Raw genomic sequence first — 23,866 nt, 5'->3', positions numbered from 1 at the left:
TTATCATTTTGATATTCTAGCTGTTATGAGAATTTACTAAACTTCAACAGAAGTTTCATAACGTTAATCGTTAATTGTCAACAAAACTTTAAAAAGGGATTTGCCTTATCGCTACTTTTATCGGAATTAAAATGTTGAGAGTCGAAAATGGAAAAAAGAATATCAGCAGCTTTTGCTTGAAAAATAGGCTTGAACGGGAATCCTATAACGAGACACGAATGGAATTTAATATTTAAAGGCGCAATGCAATTTGGGTGGTAATGAATACGTAGCACAGATACTGTACTGTTTTTTTTTTTGGGGGGGGGGTACTAATGCTGTTTTTTTAACCCAATATCCGTGTGTTGCTTTTCCATTGCTTAGAGTTTCATACTAAGCTGAAGAAGTCGACTGATTGAGAATATGTGTATCAAGCTAAATCGGTTTATAGTCTTTGTTTGTCACGTGACATATGTTTCAATTCTGCACAGCATGCATTGATTCCAATTATATTCATGTCTAATCAACAAGTTATATTTTTAACCAGCTTTAATCACACGGATCTTCTCTGTCTCCCCCCCCCCCCCCCCCCAGGTTATTATGTCCCCCTTTACAAATCATGTGTTATTGTTATATAGCAAGTTAAAATGTAAAAAATAACTAGTTCGCCTGGTTGCGTAAAATCTATATACCCACTAAGCGCCGGGGGGCATTGAGGGGCAAACTAGATCCAATTATACAGTTATACTGATATGCGTCGGTGTTTTGATTGAAAGAAATCTCAACTTTATGCTAATTCTCATTTCGGACAGATACAATGAGCGGTGTATGTTATTCCAGATTCTTCACATGTTCTATTTGGAGGAACACGTTCATTAAGCAGATTATATGATAAAACCTCATCTCGGAAATTAACTTTGTTTACTCGTCCTGTTAGAAAATCGACGACAGTTTTGTGAACGTCGTACATCGACACGAGTTTGAAGTAATTTGCTTTCGGGATTAAGTTTGAACGTTTCGATCGCTTTCGCCTGATAATGTTTAAAAGGGGAGTTTTCATTTCTAGCTCTGGCCCATCTGGTTTGAATAGTCTGTAGATTCCGTTCAGGTGGTTGCCGTGATCTGAGAGAAGAAAAATAGTCGTGTTGGATAGATGACTCTGAAACAAAACCAATTTGATGATATCAAACCATTGTTCTTTCAATCCAACTTTTCACGAGCTTTTTCTCCATTTTTTTCAGCAGATTATTATCCCTTGTTATTTCTTCTTCAGATATCCTAGTCTCTACCAACGTCTATTACTTGCTATCTAATAATGATTCAAAATGATTAGAGTCATAGAAACATCTCATTTATAGAACAAAATGTCAAACGAAACGGTTTATGTCATAAGCTGCAAAGCTCTGGAGGCATTTTTACTAGCTTGTTTAGTGCTTACTTAACTATTCAAACTTTGCGTGGATAGAACAAACCATTTCAACAGTCAGTGAATTTTTTTTCTGGAAATAAGTTTTTCAAATACGTTATTGAAGGCAGAAATTATATGAAAGCTTCTGTTTTGAACCGAGAGCTCCCTTCGCTGGACTGAACTCATAAGGAGAATATGGTCTTTGAGTTAATCGGTCTTTTTAAAATCGCTTTTTTCTGTAACAATTTTTGACGTCTATCTTGCAAGATGTTGTAAGGTTCCTGCAAGATAAACGTCATATGCAAAAATCTTGCAATATCTTGCAATACAAGCGTTCGAGTTCGTCTAGGGTAGGGGAAATCTATATTTTACAAGATTATATTCTTTCTAACATAATTGCAATCATTCATAAAAAAAAATCAGCGGGTGCGTGTCTAGTCAACATGTATTAAAATAAGGGAAAATATACAATTCATAAAATGGATTCATCGAACCCTATTGTCGACAGCTATGCAGGGACCGGACGTAAACAATACTTAGCCTGATGCCTGAGGGAACTATTTTCATATCGACATAAACTTTCCCAGTTATAGCAAATCGCTATATCAAGCCCAATTACTTGACTAAATCTGATCAAAACCTGGAAAACTCTTTATACACAATTTACTTGAAACATTTTCAACAAATCTTATGCATGTCTTTTTAAGTTATAGAACGTTACAAAGTTACACATATGACAATCAGAATAGATCAAAAATAAGTAGTACCTCGAAGTCAATAATTAACATAGCAGTAAAATTAGAGTCGAGGGACAGCTCTCATCATAATGTGATAAGAATAAGATTGAATTTTGGCCTCAAGTGGAGATAGGCCAGAAATTGATGAAAAAAACCAAAACATTTGCAATACCTAGGTAAATAGTCTCTGGTAAAACTTTTAACAATTCATTTTTTTTGTTCTATCAAAGTTTTTTGCCGGTGCTTTTCAATTGTTTTTAAGCTCAGTTCTAAAAGACCCTATCAAGAACGTGCATGACTAAATTTTCTACAAGACCTGACTTTTCTAAGAATCTCTGTGATGGGTCCTTTCAAACAAAAATTTAACTTTTCTCAATTAGTTGTTATTATGTTAATAAACTACAAAGTGTGGGAAAAAACTATCAAGTTTTCTATTAGGAAAATCTTCAATGGCTACCCTTTAATTGATGGGCAATCAAGGTTTCAAAATTTATTATAAATTGTGACTTTGATTGTTTTATCAACCCTTGTAACAACATCACAAAAATTTGTGATGCAACTGCACATATATTCTGGTTGAATTTTTCACCTGATTATGAGGACCCTTGTATTTTAACAATTTTCTCGACAAACTCTCAACAAAATGAAATACCAAATATATTCAACGCAGAGCTTTAATTTGTTACCTCATTGAAATCTGTATTAGTTCTAAGAGTTGAATTGTATAAGAATAGGACATATACTATATAGTAAGACATATGCATGTGAAAAATTTATATAGGACATATATTGTAGTAGCATGCCTCAAATTCCACAGATAGCGAAATTCTTCAGATTTTTTAAAGATAAAGCCTATAAATGTAAACAATGATAATCCTGATTGCTCTTCATATTATTCATACGAAAGGACATAAATAATTCCAACAAAGAAGGATCACATTTGTGACATATATATTCAATCTCGGAGAATTCTCTCCATGAATGTCTCACATGTGGTTTTTAAAGGGCTTTCTGTTTGTCAACCCTGGAAAAATCCCACTCTACAATCTTGAAGGAATTGAATTGAAATAGTCACCACGTCAAAGTTTTATCGTCCAACATAAATAATAAAGAAATAATAGTAATAGTCGAATCTAAAATATAATAAAGGAATATAAACGAATCTAAAATTCAGAATTTGTCAAATTGGCAATGAAATTTAATTAAAAATTATTTTGAAACATTGTTTCTTAATCAAAAATTGATGTTGTTGAGCAATTGACAGTAAAAGTAACCAATATAATGCAATTAGTACGCACTTTGAATTAATTGAAATAAAAACTTTTTAAAGAAGCATGCACTTTCTTCATCAGAAATAAATAACTTTTGGATTTAAACAATTAAAGAGATATTTATTTAGCTGAAAAAAATTGCAGAAAAAAATTGAAGTCCGCAGAATTAACAGAAGGACATTCAATTTGGCCGGTTCTAAGACATTTTAATTACTTCGCTTATTCCTAAAGAAAATTTCCTTGTTGATTCTCATTTTTTCGCAATTTCAATGGTTCGCTCTTTCGCTCCCTTGGGATTGTCTACTTTTTCTCTGTAAGCAATAATGATCGTGAATAGAAGTGAGAGGAGCTTAACAAGATTAAAAAAGGGGGAGTTTTAATCTGGAAGGTGAACCTTTGAATAGTACTATAACAAGAACCTGGAAAGAGCGTAGAAACTTGACTAGTGCCTCATCCATGTATTGCACAAGTTCCCCCGTCCATTCATGTGCATCTGAGATATAAGCCATGAACAACTTGGGAACATGAGGGTACACATTCCAGAAAGATTGAGCATAATCCATCATGTATTCATGCACTGGTCGACCATAGAGACACCTCTTGAGCATCGAGAATCCTCCTAATATAAAAAAAAACAAAAAAAAATCTCCTGAAAATTTACCTGTTTGCCATAATCTACCAACAGTATTGGGTGTGAGTCTGGCTGGGATCGGGTCCGGGTTCATCATCATAAACTTCTGGTATTTATATAATTTTCTAGTCAAAAACTTCTGGTCGTATATGATTTTTATTAACCAGAGTAAATTTTATGTGATTTTTGTGAAGTAGTCATTTTTAGTAGTCATGACATAATCTAAAGTAGTGCGCAAATGGGCCAAACGATTGATGCAGCGCCTACCTTTCATAAAACTGTAGGGATTGTGTGGGTCGAACACGTTAGGGTCACAGAATGCAATTTTGTGGTCATGCGGAGGGAGGCAGGTTCGAACCACATCCTCGATTTCCAGTTCATTGTAATTGCAAAGGGAGCCTGCATAGCCAGTGATGTAGCCATTGTCGACTGCTTTGTGGAAAATACTCTGCTGGCATTCAGAAGTAGGTCGCGACCTGAGGTATATAACTTGAGTGCATACGTTGGCACTTTTTGCTATTGATGAGAATTCATATAGCAAGAATTTAACTGCTTAATTGATAGGTTATTTAAATTGGAATTTTTACATTTTTCAATTGGAATATAAATGTAATGCTAACTCTGAACATGCCCACTACGATTGTCAACTCAATGTTATGTTCGAGGGGAGAGGGGTGGGGGAGGAAGGAGGAGGAGGGGAGTGGTTGGGTGTCACAAATTTCAATCTAAACTCACGTGAATTTGTCAAAGGATACCCCGTATCTCAATGGTTCGCAATTAGGCCCAGTAAAAGGTCGTATAGAGTGATACTTCATATAACTGTGTACTTCATAATCTTCATTCGCCCCCAACTGCTGAAGATAAGAGAAGGTCTTGGGTAAATTCCTGGGTTCAGTTAAAGATCTTGTTTGTACATTTTTGTCAATGGTTTGTTCAAATTACTATTCGAAAAACTTGGACCAATGATTATATTGGATCGACCTCCGAAAAATCGTGTGAATGCTCTGGCGTGAATGTTCTATGCAAAGACCATGATTGATTTAAAATTACGTATGAATCCATTTTTTGTCCCAAAAACAAAAAGTGTTTTGCTCCCCGGGCCGATGATTTTTTGCCAAAATGTAAGATAAGCGGTAACTAGCGTTGACAAGTCGGAAAATTCACCGCAATTTTATTGCATAATTTTGCGATGAATGCGTTGAATTTCAAGACGTAAATGCAACGCATTCAGGGCAAAATAATGTAAGATCTACGCTAAAGTCAACGCAAAATTATGCAAGATCTAGGCTTAAAAACGCAAAAATATGCAAGATCTAGGCTTAAAAATGCAAAATTATGCAAGATCTACGCTTAAAAACGCAAAATTATGCAAGATCTATAATTAAAAACGCAAAAATTTGCAAGATCTGTGCTTAAAGACGCAAAATTATGCAAGATCTAGGCTTAAAAACGCAAAATTATGCAAGATCTATACTTAAAAACGAAACATTTTGCAAGATCTATGCTTAAAGACGCAAAATTATGCAAGATATAGGCTTAAAAACACAAAATTACGCAAGATCTAGGCTTAAAAAGGCAAAAATATGCAAGATCTAGGCTTAAAAACGCAAAATTATGCAAGATCTAGGCTTAAAAACGCAAAATTACGCAGGATCTAGGCTTAGAAACGCAAAATTATGCAAGATCTAGGCTTGAAGACGCAAAATTATGCAAGATCTTTGCTTAAAAACGCAAAATTATGCAATATCTAGGCTTAAAAACGCAAAATTATGCAAGATCTAGGCGTAATACGCAAAATTATGCAAGATCTACGCTTAAAGCGCAAAATTATGCAAGATCTAGGCTTAAAATCGCAAAATTATGCAAGACCTACGCTTAAAAACGCAAAATTATGCAAGATCTAAGCTTAAAAACGCAAAATTATGCAAAATCTACGCCTAAAAACGCAAAATTATGCAAGATCTACGCTCAAAAACGCAAAATTATGCACGATCTAGGCTTAATACGCAAAATTATGCAAAATCTACGCTTAAAAACGCAAAATTATGCAAGATATTGGCTTAAAATGCAAAATTATGCAAAATCTACGCATAAAAACGCAAAAATATGCAAGATCTAGGCTTAAAAATGCAAAATTACGCAAGATCTACGCTTAAAAATGCAAAATTATGCAACATCTATACTTAAAAACGCAAAATTTTGCAAGATCTATGCTTAAAGACGTAAAATTATGCAAGATCTAGGCTTAAAAACGCAAAATTATGCAAAATCTACGCTTAAAAAAAACAAAATTATGCAAAATCTGGGCTTAAAAACGCAAAATTACGCAAGATCTAGGCTTAAAGACGCAAAATTATGCAAGATCTACGCTTAAAAACGCAAAATTATGCAAGATCTAGGCTTAAAAACGCAAAATTATGCAAGATCTAGGCGTATTACGCAAAATTATGCAAGATCTACGCTTAAAGCAGCGCAAAATTATGCAAGACCTACGCTTAAAAAAGCAAAATTATGCAAGATCTAAGCTTAAAAACGCAAAATTGTGCAAAATCTACGCTTAAAAACGCAAAATTCTGCAAGATCTACGCTTAAAAACGCAAAATTATGCAAGATCTAGGCTTAAAAACGCAAAATTATGCAAGATCTAGGCTTATTACGCAAAATTATGCAAGATCTACGCTTAAAGCAGCGCAAAATTATGCAAGACCTACGCTTAAAAACGCAAAATTATGCAAGATCTAAGCTTAAAAACGATAAATTATGAAAGATCTACGATTTAAAACGCAAAATTATTCACGATCTAGGCTTAAAACGCAAAATTATGCAAGATCTACGCTTAAAAACGCAAAATTATCCAAGATCTAGGCATAAAAAATCAAAATTATGCAAAATCTACGCTTAAAAACGCAAAATTATGCAAGATCTAGGCTTAAAAACGCAAAATTATGCAAGATCTAGGCGTATTACGCAAAATTATGCAAGATCTACGCTTAAAGCAGCGCAAAATTATGCAAGACCTACGCTTAAAAACGCAAAATTATGCAAGATCTAAGCTTAAAAACGCTAAATTATGAAAGATCTACCATTTAAAACGCAAAATTATTCAAGATCTAGGCTTAATACGCAAAATTATGCAAAATCTACGCTTAAAAACGCAAAATTATGCAAGATATTGGCTTAAAATGCAAAATTATGCAAAATCTACGCATAAAAACGCAAAAATATGCAAGATCTAGGCTTAAAAATGCAAAATTATGCAAGATCTACGCTTAAAAATGCAAAATTATGCAACATCTATACTTAAAAACGCAAAATTTTGCAAGATCTATGCTTAAAGACGCAAAATTATGCAAGATCTAGGCTTAAAAACGCAAAATTATGCAAAATCTACGCTTAAAAAAACAAAATTATGCAAAATCTGGGCTTAAAAACGCAAAATTACGCAAGATCTGGGCTTAAAAACGCAAAAATATGCAAGATCTAAACTTAAAAACGCAAAATTATGCAAGATCTACGCCTAAAAACGCACAATTATGCAAGATCTAGGCTTAAAAACACAAAATTACGCAAGAATCAGGCTTAAAAACTCAAAAAAATGCTAGATCTAGGCTTAAAGACGCAAAATTATGCAAGATCTACGCTTAAAAACGCAAAATTATGCAAGATCTAGGCTTAAAAACGCAAAATTATGCAAGATCTATGCTTAAGGACGCAAAATTATGCAAGATCTAGGCTTAAAAACGCAAAATTATGCAAAATCTACGCTTAAAAAAACAAAATTATGCAAAATCTGGGCTTAAAAACGCAAAAATACGCAAGATCTAGGCTTAAAAACGCAAAAATATGCAAGATCTAAACTTAAAAACGCAAAATTATGCAAGATCTACGCCTAAAACGCAAAATTATGCAAGATCTAGGCTTAAAAACACAAAATTACGCAAGATTCAGGCTTAAAAACTCAAAAAAATGCTAGATCTATGCTTAAAGACGCAAAATTATGCAAGATCTACGCTTAAAAACGCAAAATTATGCAAGATCTAGGCTTAAAAACTCAAAATTATGCAAGATCTAGGCGTATTACGCAAAATTATGCAAGATCTACGCTTAAAGCAGCGCAAAATTATGCAAGACCTACGCTTAAAAACGCAAAATTATGCAAGATCTAAGCTTAAAAACGCAAAATTGTGCAAAATCTACGCTTAAAAACGCAAAATTCTGCAAGATCTACGCTTAAAAACGCAAAATTATGCAGGATCTAGGCTTAAAAACGCAAAATTATGCAAGATCTAGGCGTATTACGCAAAATTATGCAAGATCTACGCTTAAAGCAGCGCAAAATTATGCAAGACCTACGCTTAAAAACGCTAAATTATGCAAGATCTAAGCTTAAAAACGCTAAATTATGAAAGATCTACGATTTAAAACGCAAAATTATTCAAGATCTAGGCTTAAAACGCAAAATTATGCAAGATCTACGCTTAAAAACGCAAAATTATCCAAGATCTAGGCATAAAAAAATCAAAATTATGCAAAATCTACGCTTAAAAACGCAAAATTTTGCTACATCTAGGCTTAAAAATGCAAAATTATGCAAGATCTAGGCTTAAAACGCAAAATTATGCAAGATCTACGCTTAAAAACGCAAAATTATGCAAGATGTATACTTAAAAACGCAAAATTTTGCAAGATCTATGCTTAAAGACGCAAAATATGCAAGATATAGACTTAAAAACACAAAACTACGCAAGATCTAGGCTTAAAAACGCACAATTACGCAAGATTCAGGCTTAAAAACTCAAAAAAATGCTGGCTGTAGGCCTAAAAACGCAAAATTATTCAAGATCTAGGCTTAAAACGCAAAATTATGCAAGATCTACGCTTAAAAACGCAAAATTATCCAAGATCTAGGCATAAAAAAATCAAAATTATGCAAAATCTATGCTTAAAAACGCAAAATTGTGATACATATAGACTTAAAAACGCAAAATTATGCAAGATCTAGGCTTGAAACGCAAAATTGTGCAAGATCTACGCTTAAAAACGCAAAATTATGCAAGATCTATACTTAAAAACGCAAAATTTTGCAAGATCTATGCTTAAAGACGCAAACTATGCAAGATATAGGCTTAAAAACACAAAACTACGCAAGATCTAGGCTTAAAAACGCACAATTACGCAAGATTCAGGCTTAAAAACTCAAAAAAATGCTGGCTGTAGGCCTAAAAACGCAAAATTATTCAAGATCTAGGCTTAAAACGCAAAATTATGCAAGATCTACGCTTAAAAACGCAAAATTATCCAAGATCTAGGCATAAAAAAATCAAAATTATGCAAAATCTATGCTTAAAAACGCAAAATTGTGATACATATAGACTTAAAAACGCAAAATTATGCAAGATCTAGGCTTGAAACGCAAAATTGTGCAAGATCTACGCTTAAAAACGCAAAATTATGCAAGATCTATACTTAAAAACGCAAAATTTTGCAAGATCTATGCTTAAAGACGCAAACTATGCAAGATATAGGCTTAAAAACACAAAACTACGCAAGATCTAGGCTTAAAAACGCACAATTACGCAAGATTCAGGCTTAAACACTCAAAAAAATGCTAGATGTAGGCCTAAAAACGCAAAATTATGCAAGATCTAGGCTTAAAGACGCAAAATTATGCAAGATCTACGCTTAAAAACGCAAAATTAAGCAAGATCTAGGCTTAGAAACGCAAAATTATGCAAGATCTACGCTTAAAGCGCAAAATTATGCAAGACCTACGCATAAAACGCAAAATTATGCAAGATCTAAGCTTAAAAACGCAAAATTGTGCAAAATCTACGCTTAAAAACGCAAAATTATGCAAGATCTAGGCTTAAAACGCAAAATTATGCAAGATCTACGCTTAAAAACGCAAAATTATGCAAGATCTATACTTAAAAACGCAAAATTTTGCAAGATCTATGCTTAAAGACGCAAAATATGCAAGGTATAGACTTAAAAACACAAAACTACGCAATATCTAGGCTTAAAACGCACAATTACGCAAGATTCAGGCTTAAAAACTCAAAAAAATGCTGGATGTAGGCCTAAAAACGCAAAATTATTCAAGATCTAGGCTTAAAACGCAAAATTATGCAAGATCTACGCTTAAAAACGCAAAATTATGCAAGATCTATACTTAAAAACGCAAAATTTTGCAAGATCTATGCTTAAAGACGCAAAATATGCAAGATATAGACTTAAAAACAAAAAACTACGCAAGATCTAAGCTTAAAAACGCACAATTACGCAAGATTCAGGCTTAAAAACTCAAAAAAATGCTGGATGTAGGCCTAAAAACGCAAAATTATTCAAGATCTAGGCTTAAAACGCAAAATTATGCAAAATCTACGCTTAAAAACGCAAAATTGTGATACATATAGACTTAAAAACGCAAAATTATGCAAGATCTAGGCTTAAAACGCAAAATTGTGCAAGATCTACTCTTAAAAACGCAAAATTATGCAAGATCTATACTTAAAAACGCAAAATTTTGCAAGATCTATGCTTAAAGACGCAAACTATGCAAGATATAGGCTTAAAAACACAAAACTACGCAAGATCTAGGCTTAAAAACGCACAATTACGCAAGATTCAGGCTTAAAAACTCAAAAAAATGCTAGATGTAGGCCTAAAAACGCAAAATTATGCAAGATCTAGGCTTAAAGACGCAAAATTATGCAAGATCTACGCTTAAAAACGCAAAATTAAGCAAGATCTAGGCTTAGAAACGCAAAATTATGCAAGATCTACGCTTAAAGCCCAAAATTATGCAAGACCTACGCTTAAAACGCAAAATTATGCAAGATCTAAGCTTAAAAACGCAAAATTGTGCAAAATCTACGCTTAAAAACGCAAAATTATGCAAGATCTACGCTTAAAAACACAAAATTATAAAAGATCTAGGCTTAATACGCAAAATTATGCAAGATCTACGCTTAAAAACGTAAAATTAGGCAAGATATTGGCTTAAAACGCAAAATTATGCAAGATCTACGCATAAAAACGCAAAATTATGCAATATCTAGGCGTATTACGCAAAATTATGCAAGATCTACGCTTAAAGCAGCGCGAAATTATGCAAGACCTACGCTTAAAAACGCAAAATTAGGCAAGATATTGGCTTAAAACGCAAAATTATGCAAGATCTACGCTTAAAAACGCAAAATTATGCAAGATCTACAATTAAAAACGCAAAATTATGCAAGATCCAGGCTTAAAACGCAAAATTATGCAAGATCTACGCTTAAAAACCCAAAATTATGCAAGATCTACGATTTAAAAAGCAAAATTATCCAAGATCTAGGCTTAAAACGCAAAATTATGCAAGATCTACGCTTAAAAACGTAAAATTAGGCAAGATATTGGCTTAAAACGCAAAATTATGCAAGATCTACGCTTAAAAACGCAAAATTATGCAAGATCAACAATTAAAAACGCAAAATTATGCAAGATCCAGACATAAAACGCAAAATTATGCAAGATCTACGCTTAAAAACCCAAAATTATGCAAGATCTACGATTTAAAACGCAAAATTATCCAAGATCTAGGCTTAAAACGCAAAATTATGCAAGATCTACGCTTAAAAACGCAAAATTATCCAAGATCTAGGCATAAAAAAATCAAAATTATGCAAAATCTACGCTTAAAAACGCAAAATTATGTTACATCTAGGCTTAAAAACGCAAAATTATGCAAGATCTAGGCTTAAAACGCAAAATTATGCAAGATCTACGCATAAAAACGCAAAATTATGCAAGATCTATACTTAAAAACGCAAAATTTTGCAAGATCTATGCTTAAAGACGCAAAATTATGCAAGATATAGGCTTAAAAACACAAAACTACGCAAGATCTAGGCTTAAAAACGCAAAATTACGCAAGATTCAGGCTTAAAAACTCAAAAAAATGCTAGATGTAGGCCTAAAAACGCAAAATTATGCAAGATCTAGGCTTAAAGACGCAAAATTATGCAAGATCTACGCTTAAAAACGCAAAATTAAGCAAGATCTAGGCTTAGAAACGCAAAATTATGCAAGATCTACGCTTAAAGCCCAAAATTATGCAAGACCTACGCTTAAAACGCAAAATTATGCAAGATCTAAGCTTAAAAACCCAAAATTATGCAAGATCTACGATTTAAAAAGCAAAATTATCCAAGATCTAGGCTTAAAACGCAAAATTATGCAAGATCTACGCTTAAAAACGTAAAATTAGGCAAGATATTGGCTTAAAACGCAAAATTATGCAAGATCTACGCTTAAAAACGCAAAATTATGCAAGATCAACAATTAAAAACGCAAAATTATGCAAGATCCAGACATAAAACGCAAAATTATGCAAGATCTACGCTTAAAAACCCAAAATTATGCAAGATCTACGATTTAAAACGCAAAATTATCCAAGATCTAGGCTTAAAACGCAAAATTATGCAAGATCTACGCTTAAAAACGCAAAATTATCCAAGATCTAGGCATAAAAAAATCAAAATTATGCAAAATCTACGCTTAAAAACGCAAAATTATGTTACATCTAGGCTTAAAAACGCAAAATTATGCAAGATCTAGGCTTAAAACGCAAAATTATGCAAGATCTACGCATAAAAACGCAAAATTATGCAAGATCTATACTTAAAAACGCAAAATTTTGCAAGATCTATGCTTAAAGACGCAAAATTATGCAAGATATAGGCTTAAAAACACAAAACTACGCAAGATCTAGGCTTAAAAACGCAAAATTACGCAAGATTCAGGCTTAAAAACTCAAAAAAATGCTAGATGTAGGCCTAAAAACGCAAAATTATGCAAGATCTAGGCTTAAAGACGCAAAATTATGCAAGATCTACGCTCAAAAACGCAAAATTATGCAAGATCTAGGCTTAAAAACGCAAAATTATGCAAGATCTAGGCGCATTACGCAAAATTATGCAAGATCTACGCTTAAAGCCCAAAATTATGCAAGACCTACGCTTAAAAACGCAAAATTATGCAAGATCTAAGCTTAAAAACGCAAAATTGTGCAAAATCTACGCTTAAAAACGCAAAATTATGCAAGATCTACGCTTAAAAACGCAAAATTATAAAAGATCTAGGCTTAATACGCAAAATTATGCAAGATCTACGCTTAAAAACGTAAAATTATGCAAGATATTGGCTTAAAACGCAAAATTATGCAAGATCTACGCATAAAAACGCAAAATTATGCAATATCTAGGCTTAAAAACGCAAAATTATGCAGGATCTACAATTAAAAACGCAAAATTATGCAAGATCTAGGCTTAAAAACGCAAAATTATGCAAGATCTAGGCGCATTACGCAAAATTATGCAAGATCTACGCTTAAAGCCCAAAATTATGCAAGACCTACGCTTAAAAACGCAAAATTATGCAAGATCTAGGCTTAAAAACGCAAAATTATGCAAGATCTAGGCGCATTACGCAAAATTATGCAAGATCTACGCTTAAAGCCCAAAATTATGCAAGACCTACGCTTAAAAACGCAAAATTATGCAAGATCTAAGCTTAAAAACGCAAAATTGTGCAAAATCTACGCTTAAAAACGCAAAATTATGCAAGATCTACGCTTAAAAACGCAAAATTATAAAAGATCTAGGCTTAATACGCAAAACTATGCAAGATCTACGCTTAAAAACGTAAAATTATGCAAGATATTGGCTTAAAACGCAAAATTATGCAAGATCTACGCATAAAAACGCAAAATTATGCAATATCTAGGCTTAAAAACGCAAAATTATGCAGGATCTACAATTAAAAACGCAAAATTATGCAAGATCCCGGCTTAAAACGCAAAATTATGCAAGATCTACGCTTAAAAACGCAAAATTATGCAAGATATAGGCTTAAAACACAAAACTACGCAAGATCTAGGCTTAAAAACGCAAAATTATGCAAAATCTACGCCTAAAAACGCTAAATATGCAAGATCTACGATTTAAAACGCAAAATTATTCAAGATCTAGGCTTAAAACGCCAAATTATGCAAGATCTACGCTTAAAAACGCAAAAATATCCAAGATCTAGGCATAAAAAAATCAAAATTATGCAAAATCTACGCTTAAAAACGCAAAATTATGCTACATCTAGGCTTAAAAACGCAAAATTATGCAAGATCTAGGCTTGAAACGCAAAATTATGCAAGATCTACGCTTAAAAACGCAAAATTATGCAAGATCTATACTTAAAAACGCAAAATTTTGCAAGATCTATGCTTAAAGACGCAAAATATGCAAGATATAGGCTTAAAAACACAAAACTACGCAAGATCTAGGCTTAAAAACGCACAATTACGCAAGATTCAGGCTTAAAAAGTCAAAAAAATGCTAGATGTAGGCCTAAAAACGCAAAATTATGCAAGATCTAGGCCTAAAGACGCAAAATTATGCAAGATCTACGCTTAAAAACGCAAAATTAAGCAAGATCTAGGCTTAGAAACGCAAAATTATGCAAGATCTACGCTTAAAACGCAAAATTATGCAAGATCTAAGCTTAAAAACGCAAAATTGTGCAAAATCTACGCTTAAAAACGCAAAATTATGCAAGATCTACGCTTAAAAACGTAAAATTAGGCAAGATATTGGCTTAAAACGCAAAATTATGCAAGATCTACGCATAAAAACGCAAAATTATGCAATTTCTAGGCTTAAAAACGCAAAATTATGCAAGATCTACAATTAAAAACGCAAAATTATGCAAGATCCAGACTTAAAACGCAAAATTATGCAAGATCTACGCTTAAAAACGCAAAATTATGCAAGATCTACGATTTAAAACGCAAAATTATCCAAGATCTAGGCTTAAAACGCAAAATTATGCAAGATCTACGCTTAAAAACGCAAAATTATCCAAGATCTAGGCATAAAAAAATCAAAATTATGCAAAATCTACGCTTAAAAACGCAAAATTATGTTACATCTAGGCTTAAAAACGCAAAATTATGCTGGATCTACGCATAAAAACGCAAAATTATGCAAGATCTATACTTAAAAACGCAAAATTTTGCAAGATCTATGCTTAAAGACGCAAAATTATGCAAGATATAGGCTTAAAAACACAAAACTACGCAAGATCTAGGCTTAAAAACGCAAAATTACGCAAGATCTAGGCTTAAAGACGCAAAATTATGCAAGATCTACGCTTAAAAACGCAAAATTAAGCAAGATCTAGGCTTAGAAACGCAAAATTATGCAACATCTACGCTTAAAGCCCAAACTTATGCGAGACCTACGCTTAAAACGCAAAATTATGCAAGATCTAGGCTTAAAAACGCAAAATTGTGCAAAATCTACGCTTAAAAACGCAAAATTATGCAAGATCTACGCTTCAAAACACAAAATTATAAAAGATCTAGGCCTAATACGCAAAATTATGCAAGATCTACGCTTAAAAACGTAAAATTAGGCAAGATATTGGCTTAAAACGCAAAATTATGCAAGATCTACGCATAAAAACGCAAAATTATGCAATTTCTAGGCTTAAAAACGCAAAATTATGCAAAATCTACAATTAAAAACGCTAAATTTTGCAAGATCTACGATTTAAAACGCAAAATTATGCAAGATCTAGGCTTAAAAACGCAAAATTATGCAAGATCTAGGCTTAAAAACGCAAAATTATGCAAGATCTACGCTTAAAAACGCTAAATTTTGCAAGATCTACGATTTAAAACGCAAAATTATGCAAGATCTAGGCTTAAAAACGCAAAATTATGCAAGATCTACGCTTAAAAACGCAAAATTTTGCAAGATCTAGACGTAAAAAGGCAAAATTATGCAAGATCCAGGCTTAAAACGCAAAATTATGCAAGATCTACGCTTAAAAACGCAAAATTATGCAAGATCTACGATTTAAAACGCAAAATTATCCAAGATCTAGGCTTAAAACGCAAAATTATGCAAGATCTACGCTTAAAAACGCAAAATTATTCAAGATCTAGGCATAAAAAAATCAAAATTATGCAAAATCTACGCTTAAAAACGAAAATTATGTTACATCTAGGCTTAAAAACGCAAAATTATGCAGGATCTACGCATAAAAACGCAAAATTATGCAAGATCTATACTTAAAAACGCAAAATTTTGCAAGATCTATGCTTAAAGACGCAAAATTATGCAAGATATAGGCTTAAAAACACAAAACTACGCAAGTTCTAGGCTTAAAAACGCAAAATTACGCAAGATTCAGGCTTAAAAACTCAAAAAAATGCTAGATGTAGGCCTAAAAACGCAAAATTATGCAAGATCTAGGCTTAAAGACGCAAAATTATGCAATTTCTAGGCTTAAAAACGCAAAATTATGCAAGATCTACAATTAAAAACGCTAAATTTTGCAAGATCTACGATTTAAAACGCAAAATTATGCAAGATCTAGGCTTAAAAACGCAAAATTATGCAAGATCTACGCTTAAAAACGCAAAATTTTGCAAGATCTAGACGTAAAAAGGCAAAATTATGCAAGATCCAGGCTTAAAACGCAAAATTATGCAAGATCTACGCTTAAAAACGCAAAATTATGCAAGATCTACGATTTAAAACGCAAAATTATCCAAGATCTAGGCTTAAAACGCAAAATTATGCAAGATCTACGCTTAAAAACGCAAAATTATTCAAGATCTAGGCATAAAAAAATCAAAATTATGCAAAATCTACGCTTAAAAACGAAAATTATGTTACATCTAGGCTTAAAAACGCAAAATTATGCAGGATCTACGCATAAAAACGCAAAATTATGCAAGATCTATACTTAAAAACGCAAAATTTTGCAAGATCTATGCTTAAAGACGCAAAATTATGCAAGATATAGGCTTAAAAACACAAAACTACGCAAGTTCTAGGCTTAAAAACGCAAAATTACGCAAGATTCAGGCTTAAAAACTCAAAAAAATGCTAGATGTAGGCCTAAAAACGCAAAATTATGCAAGATCTAGGCTTAAAGACGCAAAACTATGCAATTTCTAGGCTTAAAAACGCAAAATTATGCAAGATCTACAAATAAAAACGCTAAATTTTGCAAGATCTACGATTTAAAACGCAAAATTATGCAAGATCTAGGCTTAAAAACGCAAAATTATGCAAGATCTAGGCTTAAAAACGCAAAATTATGCAAGATCTACGCTTAAAAACGCTAAATTTTGCAAGATCTACGATTTAAAACGCAAAATTATGCAAGATCTAGGCTTAAAAATGCAAAATTATGCAAGATCTACGCTTAAAAACGCAAAATTTTGCAAGATCTAGACGTAAAAAGGCAAAATTATGCAAGATCCAGGCTTAAAACGCAAAATTATGCAAGATCTACGCTTAAAAACGCAAAATTATGCAAGATCTACGATTTAAAACGCAAAATTATCCAAGATCTAGGCTTAAAACGCAAAATTATGCAAGATCTACGCTTAAAAACGCAAAATTATCCAAGATCTAGGTATAAAAAAATCAAAATTATGCAAAATCTACGCTTAAAAACGAAAATTATGTTACATCTAGGCTTAAAAACGCAAAATTATGCAGGATCTACGCATAAAAACGCAAAATTATGCAAGATCTATACTTAAAAACGCAAAATTTTGCAAGATCTATGCTTAAAGACGCAAAATTATGCAAGATATAGGCTTAAAAACACAAAACTACGCAAGTTCTAGGCTTAAAAACGCAAAATTACGCAAGATTCAGGCTTAAAAACTCAAAAAAATGCTAGATGTAGGCCTAAAAACGCAAAATTATGCAAGATCTAGGCTTAAAGACGCAAAATTATGCAAGATCTACGCTTAAAAACGCAAAATTATGCAAGATCTAGGCTTAAAAACGCAAAATTATGCAAGATCTGGGCGTATTACGCAAAATTATGCAAGATCTACGCTTAAAGCCCAAAATTATGCAAGACCTACGCTTAAAAACGCAAAATTATGCAAGATCTAAGCTTAAAAACGCAAAATTGTGCAAAATCTACGCTTAAAAACGCAAAATTATGCAAGATCTACGCTTAAAAACGCAAAATTATGCGAGATATAGGCTTAAAAACACAAAACTACGCAAGATCTAGGCTTAAAAACGCAAAATTATGCAAAAGCACGCCTAAAAACGCTAAATATGCAAGATCTACGATTTAAAACGCAAAATTATTCAAGATCTAGGCTTAAAACGCAAAATTATGCAAGATCTACGCTTAAAAACGCAAAATTATCCAAGATCTAGGCATAAAAAAATCAAAATTATGCAAAATCTACGCTTAAAAACGCAAAATTATGCTACATCTAGGCCTAAAAACGCAAAATTATGCAAGATCTAGGCTTAAAACGCTAAATTATGCAAGATCTACGCTTAAAAACGCAAAATTATGCAAGATCTATACTTAAAAACGCAAAATTTTGCAAGATCTATGCGTAAAGACGCAAAATTATGCAAGATATAGGCTTAAAAACCCAAAATTACGCAAGATCTAGGCTTAAAAACGCAAAATTACGCAAGATTCAGGCTTAAAAACTCAAAAAAATGCTAGATGTAAGCCTAAAAACGCAAAATTATGCAAGATCTAGCTTAAAGACGCAAAATTATGCAAGATCTACGCTTAAAAACGCAAAATTATGCAAGATCTAGGCTTAAAAACGCAAATTTATGCAAGATCTAGGCGTATTACGCAAAATTATGCAAGATCTACGCTTAAAGCCCAAAATTATGCAAGACCTACGCTTAAAAACGCAAAATTATGCAAGATCTAAGCTTAAAAACGCAAAATTGTGCAAAATCTACGCTTAAAAACGCAAAATTATGCAAGATCTACGCTTAAAAACGCAAAATTATAAAAGATCTAGGCTTAATACGCAAAATTATGCAAGATCTAAGCTTAAAAACGTAAAATTATGCAAGATATTGCCTTAAAACGCAAAATTATGCAAGATCTACGCTTAAAAACGCAATATTATGCAAGATCTAGGCTTAAAAACGCAAAATTATGCAAGATCTAGGCCTAAAAACGCAAAATTATGCAAGATCTACGCTTAAAAACGCAAAATTATGCAAGATCTAGGCTTAAAAACGCAAAATTATGCAAGATCTAGGCGTATTACGCAAAATTATGCAAGATCTACGCTTAAAGCCCAAAATTATGCAAGACCTACGCTTAAAAACGCAAAATTATGCAAGATCTAAGCTTAAAAACGCAAAATTGTGCAAAATCTACGCTTAAAAACGCAAAATTATGCAAGATCTACGCTTAAAAACGTAAAATTATGCAAGATATTGGCTTAAAACGCAAAATTATGCAAGATCTACGCATAAAAACGCAAAATTATGCAATATCTAGGCTTAAAAACGCAAAATTATGCAAGATCTACAATTAAAAACGCAAAATTATGCAAGATATAGGCTTAAAACGCAAAATTATGCAAGATCTAGGCTTAAAAACGCAAAATTATGCAAGATCTAGGCTTAAAAACGCAAAATTATGCAAGATATTGGCTTAAAACGCAAAATTATGCAAGATCTACGCATAAAAACGCAAAATTATGCAATATCTAGGCTTAAAAACGCAAAATTATGCAAGATCTACAATTAAAAACGCAAAATTATGCAAGATCTAGGCTTAAAACGCAAAATTATGCAAGATCTAGGCTTAAAAACGCAAAATTATGCAAGATCTAGGCTTAAAAACGCAAAATTATGCAAGATCTACGCCTAAAAACGCAAAATTATGCAAGATCTAGGTCTAAAAATGCAAAATTATGCAAGATCTACGCTTAAAACCGCTAAATTGTTTAAGATCTACGATTTAAAACGCAAAACTATTCAAGATCTAGGCTTAAAACGCAAAATTATGCAAGACCTACGCTTAAAAACGCAAAATTATCCAAGATCTAGCCATAAAAAAAATCAAAATTACGCAAAATCTACGCTTAAAAACGCAAAATTATGCTACATCTAGGCTCAAAAACGCAAAATTATGCAACAACTAGGCTTAAAAACGCAAAATTATGCAAGATCTAGGCTTAAAACGCAAAATTATGCAAGATCTACTTTTAAAAACGCAAAATTATGCAAGATCTAAGCTTAAAAACACAAAATTAAGCAAGATCTACGCTTAAAAACGCAATATTATGCAAGATCTAGGCTTAAAAACGCAAAATTATGCAAGATCTAGGCTTAAAAACGCAAAAGTATGCAAGATCAACGCTTAAAAACGCTAAATTATGCAAGATCTACGATTTAAAACGCAAAATTATGCAACATTAAGGCTTAAAACGCAAAATTATGCAAGATCTATGCTTAAAAACGCAAAATTATGCAAGATCTAGGCTTAGAAACGCAAGATTATGCAAGATCTAGGCTTAAAAACGCAAAACTATGCAAGATCTACGCTTAAAAACGCAAATATATGCAAGATCTAGGCTTAATACGCAAAATTATGCAAGATCTACGCTTAAAAACGTAAAAATATGCAAGATATTGGCTTAAAACGCAAAGTTATGCAAGATCTACGCTTAAAAACGCAAAATTTAGCAAGATCTAGACGTAAAAAGGCAAAATTATGCAAGATCTAGGCCTAAAAATGCAAAATTATGCAAGATCTAGGCTTAAAAACGCAAAATTATAAAAGATCTACGCTTAAAAACGCAAAATTTTGCAAGATCTAGACGTAAAAAGTCAAAATTATGCAAGATCTAGGCCTAAAAATGCAAAATTATGCAAGATCTACGCTTAAAAACGCTAAATTTTGCAAGATCTACGATTTAAAACGCAAAATTATGCAAGATCTAGGCTTAAAAACGCAAAATTATGCAAGATCTACGCTTAAAAACGCAAAGTTTCGCAAGATCTAGACGTAAAAAGGCAAAATTATGCACAATCTAGGCCTAAAAATGCAAAATTATGCAAGATCTAGGCTTAAAAACGCAAAAATATGCAAGATCTACGCTTAAAAACGCAAATATATGCAAGATCTAGGCTTAATACGCAAAATTATGCAAGATCTACGCTTAAAAACGTAAAATTATGCAAGATATTGGCTTAAAACGCAAAATTATGCAAGATCTAGCTTAAAAACGCAAAATTATGCAAGATCTAGGCTTAAAACGCAAAGTTATGCAAGATCTACGCTTAAAAACGCAAAATTTTGCAAGATCTAGACGTAAAAAGGCAAAATTATGCAAGATCTAGGCCTAAAAATGCAAAATTATGCAAGATCCAGGCTTAAAAACGCAAAATTATAAAAGATCTACGCTTAAAAATGCAAAATTTTGCAAGATCTAGACGTAAAAAGTCAAAATTATGCAAGATCTAGGCCTAAAAATGCAAAATTATGCAAGATCTACGCTTAAAAACGCTAAATTTTGCAAGATCTACGATTTAAAACGCAAAATTATGCAAGATCTAGGCTTAAAAACGCAAAATTATGCAAGATCTACGCTTAAAAACGCAAAATTTTGCAAGATCTAGGCGTAAAAAGGCAAAATTATGCAAGATCTAGGCCTAAAAATGCAAAATTATGCAAGATCTACGCTTTAAAACGCTAAATTATGCAAGATCTACGATTTAAAACGCAAAATTATGCAAGATCTAGGCTTAAAACGCAAAATTATGCAAGATCTACGCTTAAAAACGCAAAATTATGCAAGATCTAGGCATAAAAAATCAAAACTATGCAAAATCTACGCTTAAAAACGCAAAATTATGCAAGATCTAGGCTTAAAAACGCAAAATTATGCAAGATCATGGCTTAAAACGCAAAATTATGCAAGATCTACGCTTAAAAACGCAAAATTATGCAAGATCTAGGCTTAAAAACGCAAAATTATGCAAGATCTACGCTTAAAAACGCAATATTATGCAAGATCTAGGCTTAAAAACGCAAAATTATGCAAGATCTAGGCTTAAAAACGCAAAATCATGCAAGATCTACGCTTAAAAACGCAAAATTATGTTAGAGTAGAGATGATCGCATTGAATTTATGTAAGATCTTACATAAATTCAACGCATTCACCACCAATCTTACATAATTTTGTGTTTTTAGCGTTGGTACCTTGTTATGGGCCGACATTACTTAAGGTAATCAATCTACTAAGCAATGTTATTCAATGATGTCTCTCTCGTTGCAAATTTCGCTCGTCTAAACTTCTTTTCAAAATTATAGTCTTAATTCCTACAGTATTTTTGATCTAAAAACAAGTTATATGGTACTAACCAATTTATTGAAACCTAGCCGGCTAACGTTAGACGAATTTCTCCCAATCAACCGGCGAGCTTATAGCTTAGGTAGAAGGAAGTTTGTGCTAATGGAGGCTTGCATTGGGTGGTGTATTTGAGTGGGTGTTGGAACCGGGGTGTGGGAGTGAATAGTGTGGGGGAAATGCTCATAGCCGACTAACGTTGGGGGACTTGCTCTCAAATGACAGCCGAGCGTATAGCTTCGGTAGTAGGCAGCTTGTGTTAAGTGACGATATGGGGGGTTGCATTAGGAGTCGAAGAGCGAGCGTTGCGGTTACGTGCAGAATGAGATGGGGTATACTGGTATACTGGAGGGAGAGAGAAAAGACAACAGAGGAAAGGGGAGAAAGGAGGTAACTTCTAAAAGCTGCCTTTTAGATCACTATTTTGTCTTCTCTGCAGTTTGAAAAAAATTACACTTAGAGAACAGTAGACCTGTAAAAGAGCTGCTCAACTACTTAATGATTCAACAAAAAACCCACACGGGATTAATATGATTGCTGCTAATTTTGCAATTGGACAATTGCTAAAAAAAACAAGTGAAAAGAATTTAAGTGATAAATGAATTTACTCTGTTTAATGTTATGTTATGTAATTTCAGTCTATAAACAGCCTGTCGATCCGATCCCTTTTTGAGGACATGAAACGAAATAAAACCGACACAAAAATTCATTTAATGGATTTCCGTGGTCTTCGACATTATTACTCGTTATGCCCGTTTCTGAAAATCACAGGTGCAAAATTTTTCAAAGTAAATAAGAACCAAAATAAGAACCACTTTGCGGTGATGTCGAATCTAATCCAGGGCCCAATTTACTTAATTTACAAACATTCGAAGGCTACGAAAAACATAAGGCAAACGCAAACTTGCATCCATGTTTTGTATACACAAATATTAGAAGCGTTAACAACAAACACTAAGAAATTTCGGATTTTTTGCAGCAGCAGAAAAGACAAACATGCTTTATTGTTACTGAAACATGGATAAACGATAATCAGAAGATACCCATGAAATTTTTAAGCAACAATCACCACTTTGTTCATCAAAGCAGATCAAAATTGACGCAGTTTACGAGAGGTGGTGGAGTAGGAATATGGGTACCAAATACATTCAAACATAAAATAAGGAATGATCTCAACTCTATTAACAGAAGTTTTTTTGAATCACTATGGCTTGAAATACAAGCACCGTTTAAGGAAAAACTTCTAGTAAACGTTTCTTATTGTTCCAACAAAAACTTGGGCGAATTTTTCCTAGAAGAGTTGACATCAGAAAGTTCAGGCGCATATTCAATAACAGATAATGTAATACTATTTGGAGACTATAACATCAATTTTTTCAATCAAATAGAAAGAGAGTTATTGACAGAATTTGCTTCCAACAATGGGCTTGATATAGTAAACAAAAATACTCCAACCTGGACAAATGGAAATCAGGAAACACTGATTGATCACTGTTTAACAACAAAACACCAAATTTTTGATACAACTGTTATCGAGCAGTTATTTGGAAGTGATCATTTTACACAAATTTTCCTTTCGTCACTGGATATCGATTATGAAAACAACAAAACGCATTTTTTTACAGGGATAA

At 32.8% G+C, this 23,866-nt stretch overlaps 2 protein-coding genes across 2 annotated transcripts in view; both read right to left on the bottom strand.

Moving 5' to 3' along the window:
* LOC142354240 (integrin beta-3-like) overlaps positions 1-23,866 on the bottom strand; it is a 402,746-nt gene that overhangs the window by 343,213 nt on the left and 35,667 nt on the right. The window lies entirely within an intron of this gene.
* LOC142353975 (uncharacterized) overlaps positions 676-23,866 on the bottom strand; it is a 32,297-nt gene continuing 9,106 nt past the window's right edge. Inside the window, exons 2-4 of the mRNA XM_075406216.1 lie at positions 4,294-4,515; positions 3,815-4,014; positions 676-1,138 (exon numbers count right to left, since the gene is read on the bottom strand). Coding sequence (XP_075262331.1) covers positions 779-1,138; positions 3,815-4,014; positions 4,294-4,515 — 782 coding nt within the window. The 3' untranslated portion in view covers positions 676-778. The remainder of the gene's footprint in view (positions 1,139-3,814; positions 4,015-4,293; positions 4,516-23,866) is intronic.

The sequence above is a fragment of the Convolutriloba macropyga genome, chromosome 15 (assembly GCF_964194025.1).
Source record: "Convolutriloba macropyga chromosome 15, txConMacr16.3, whole genome shotgun sequence".
Taxonomy (NCBI): Eukaryota; Metazoa; Xenacoelomorpha; order Acoela; family Convolutidae; genus Convolutriloba; species Convolutriloba macropyga.
Note: the sequence above shows the minus strand (reverse complement) of the source record. Positions and strands in the feature narration are given on the sequence as shown.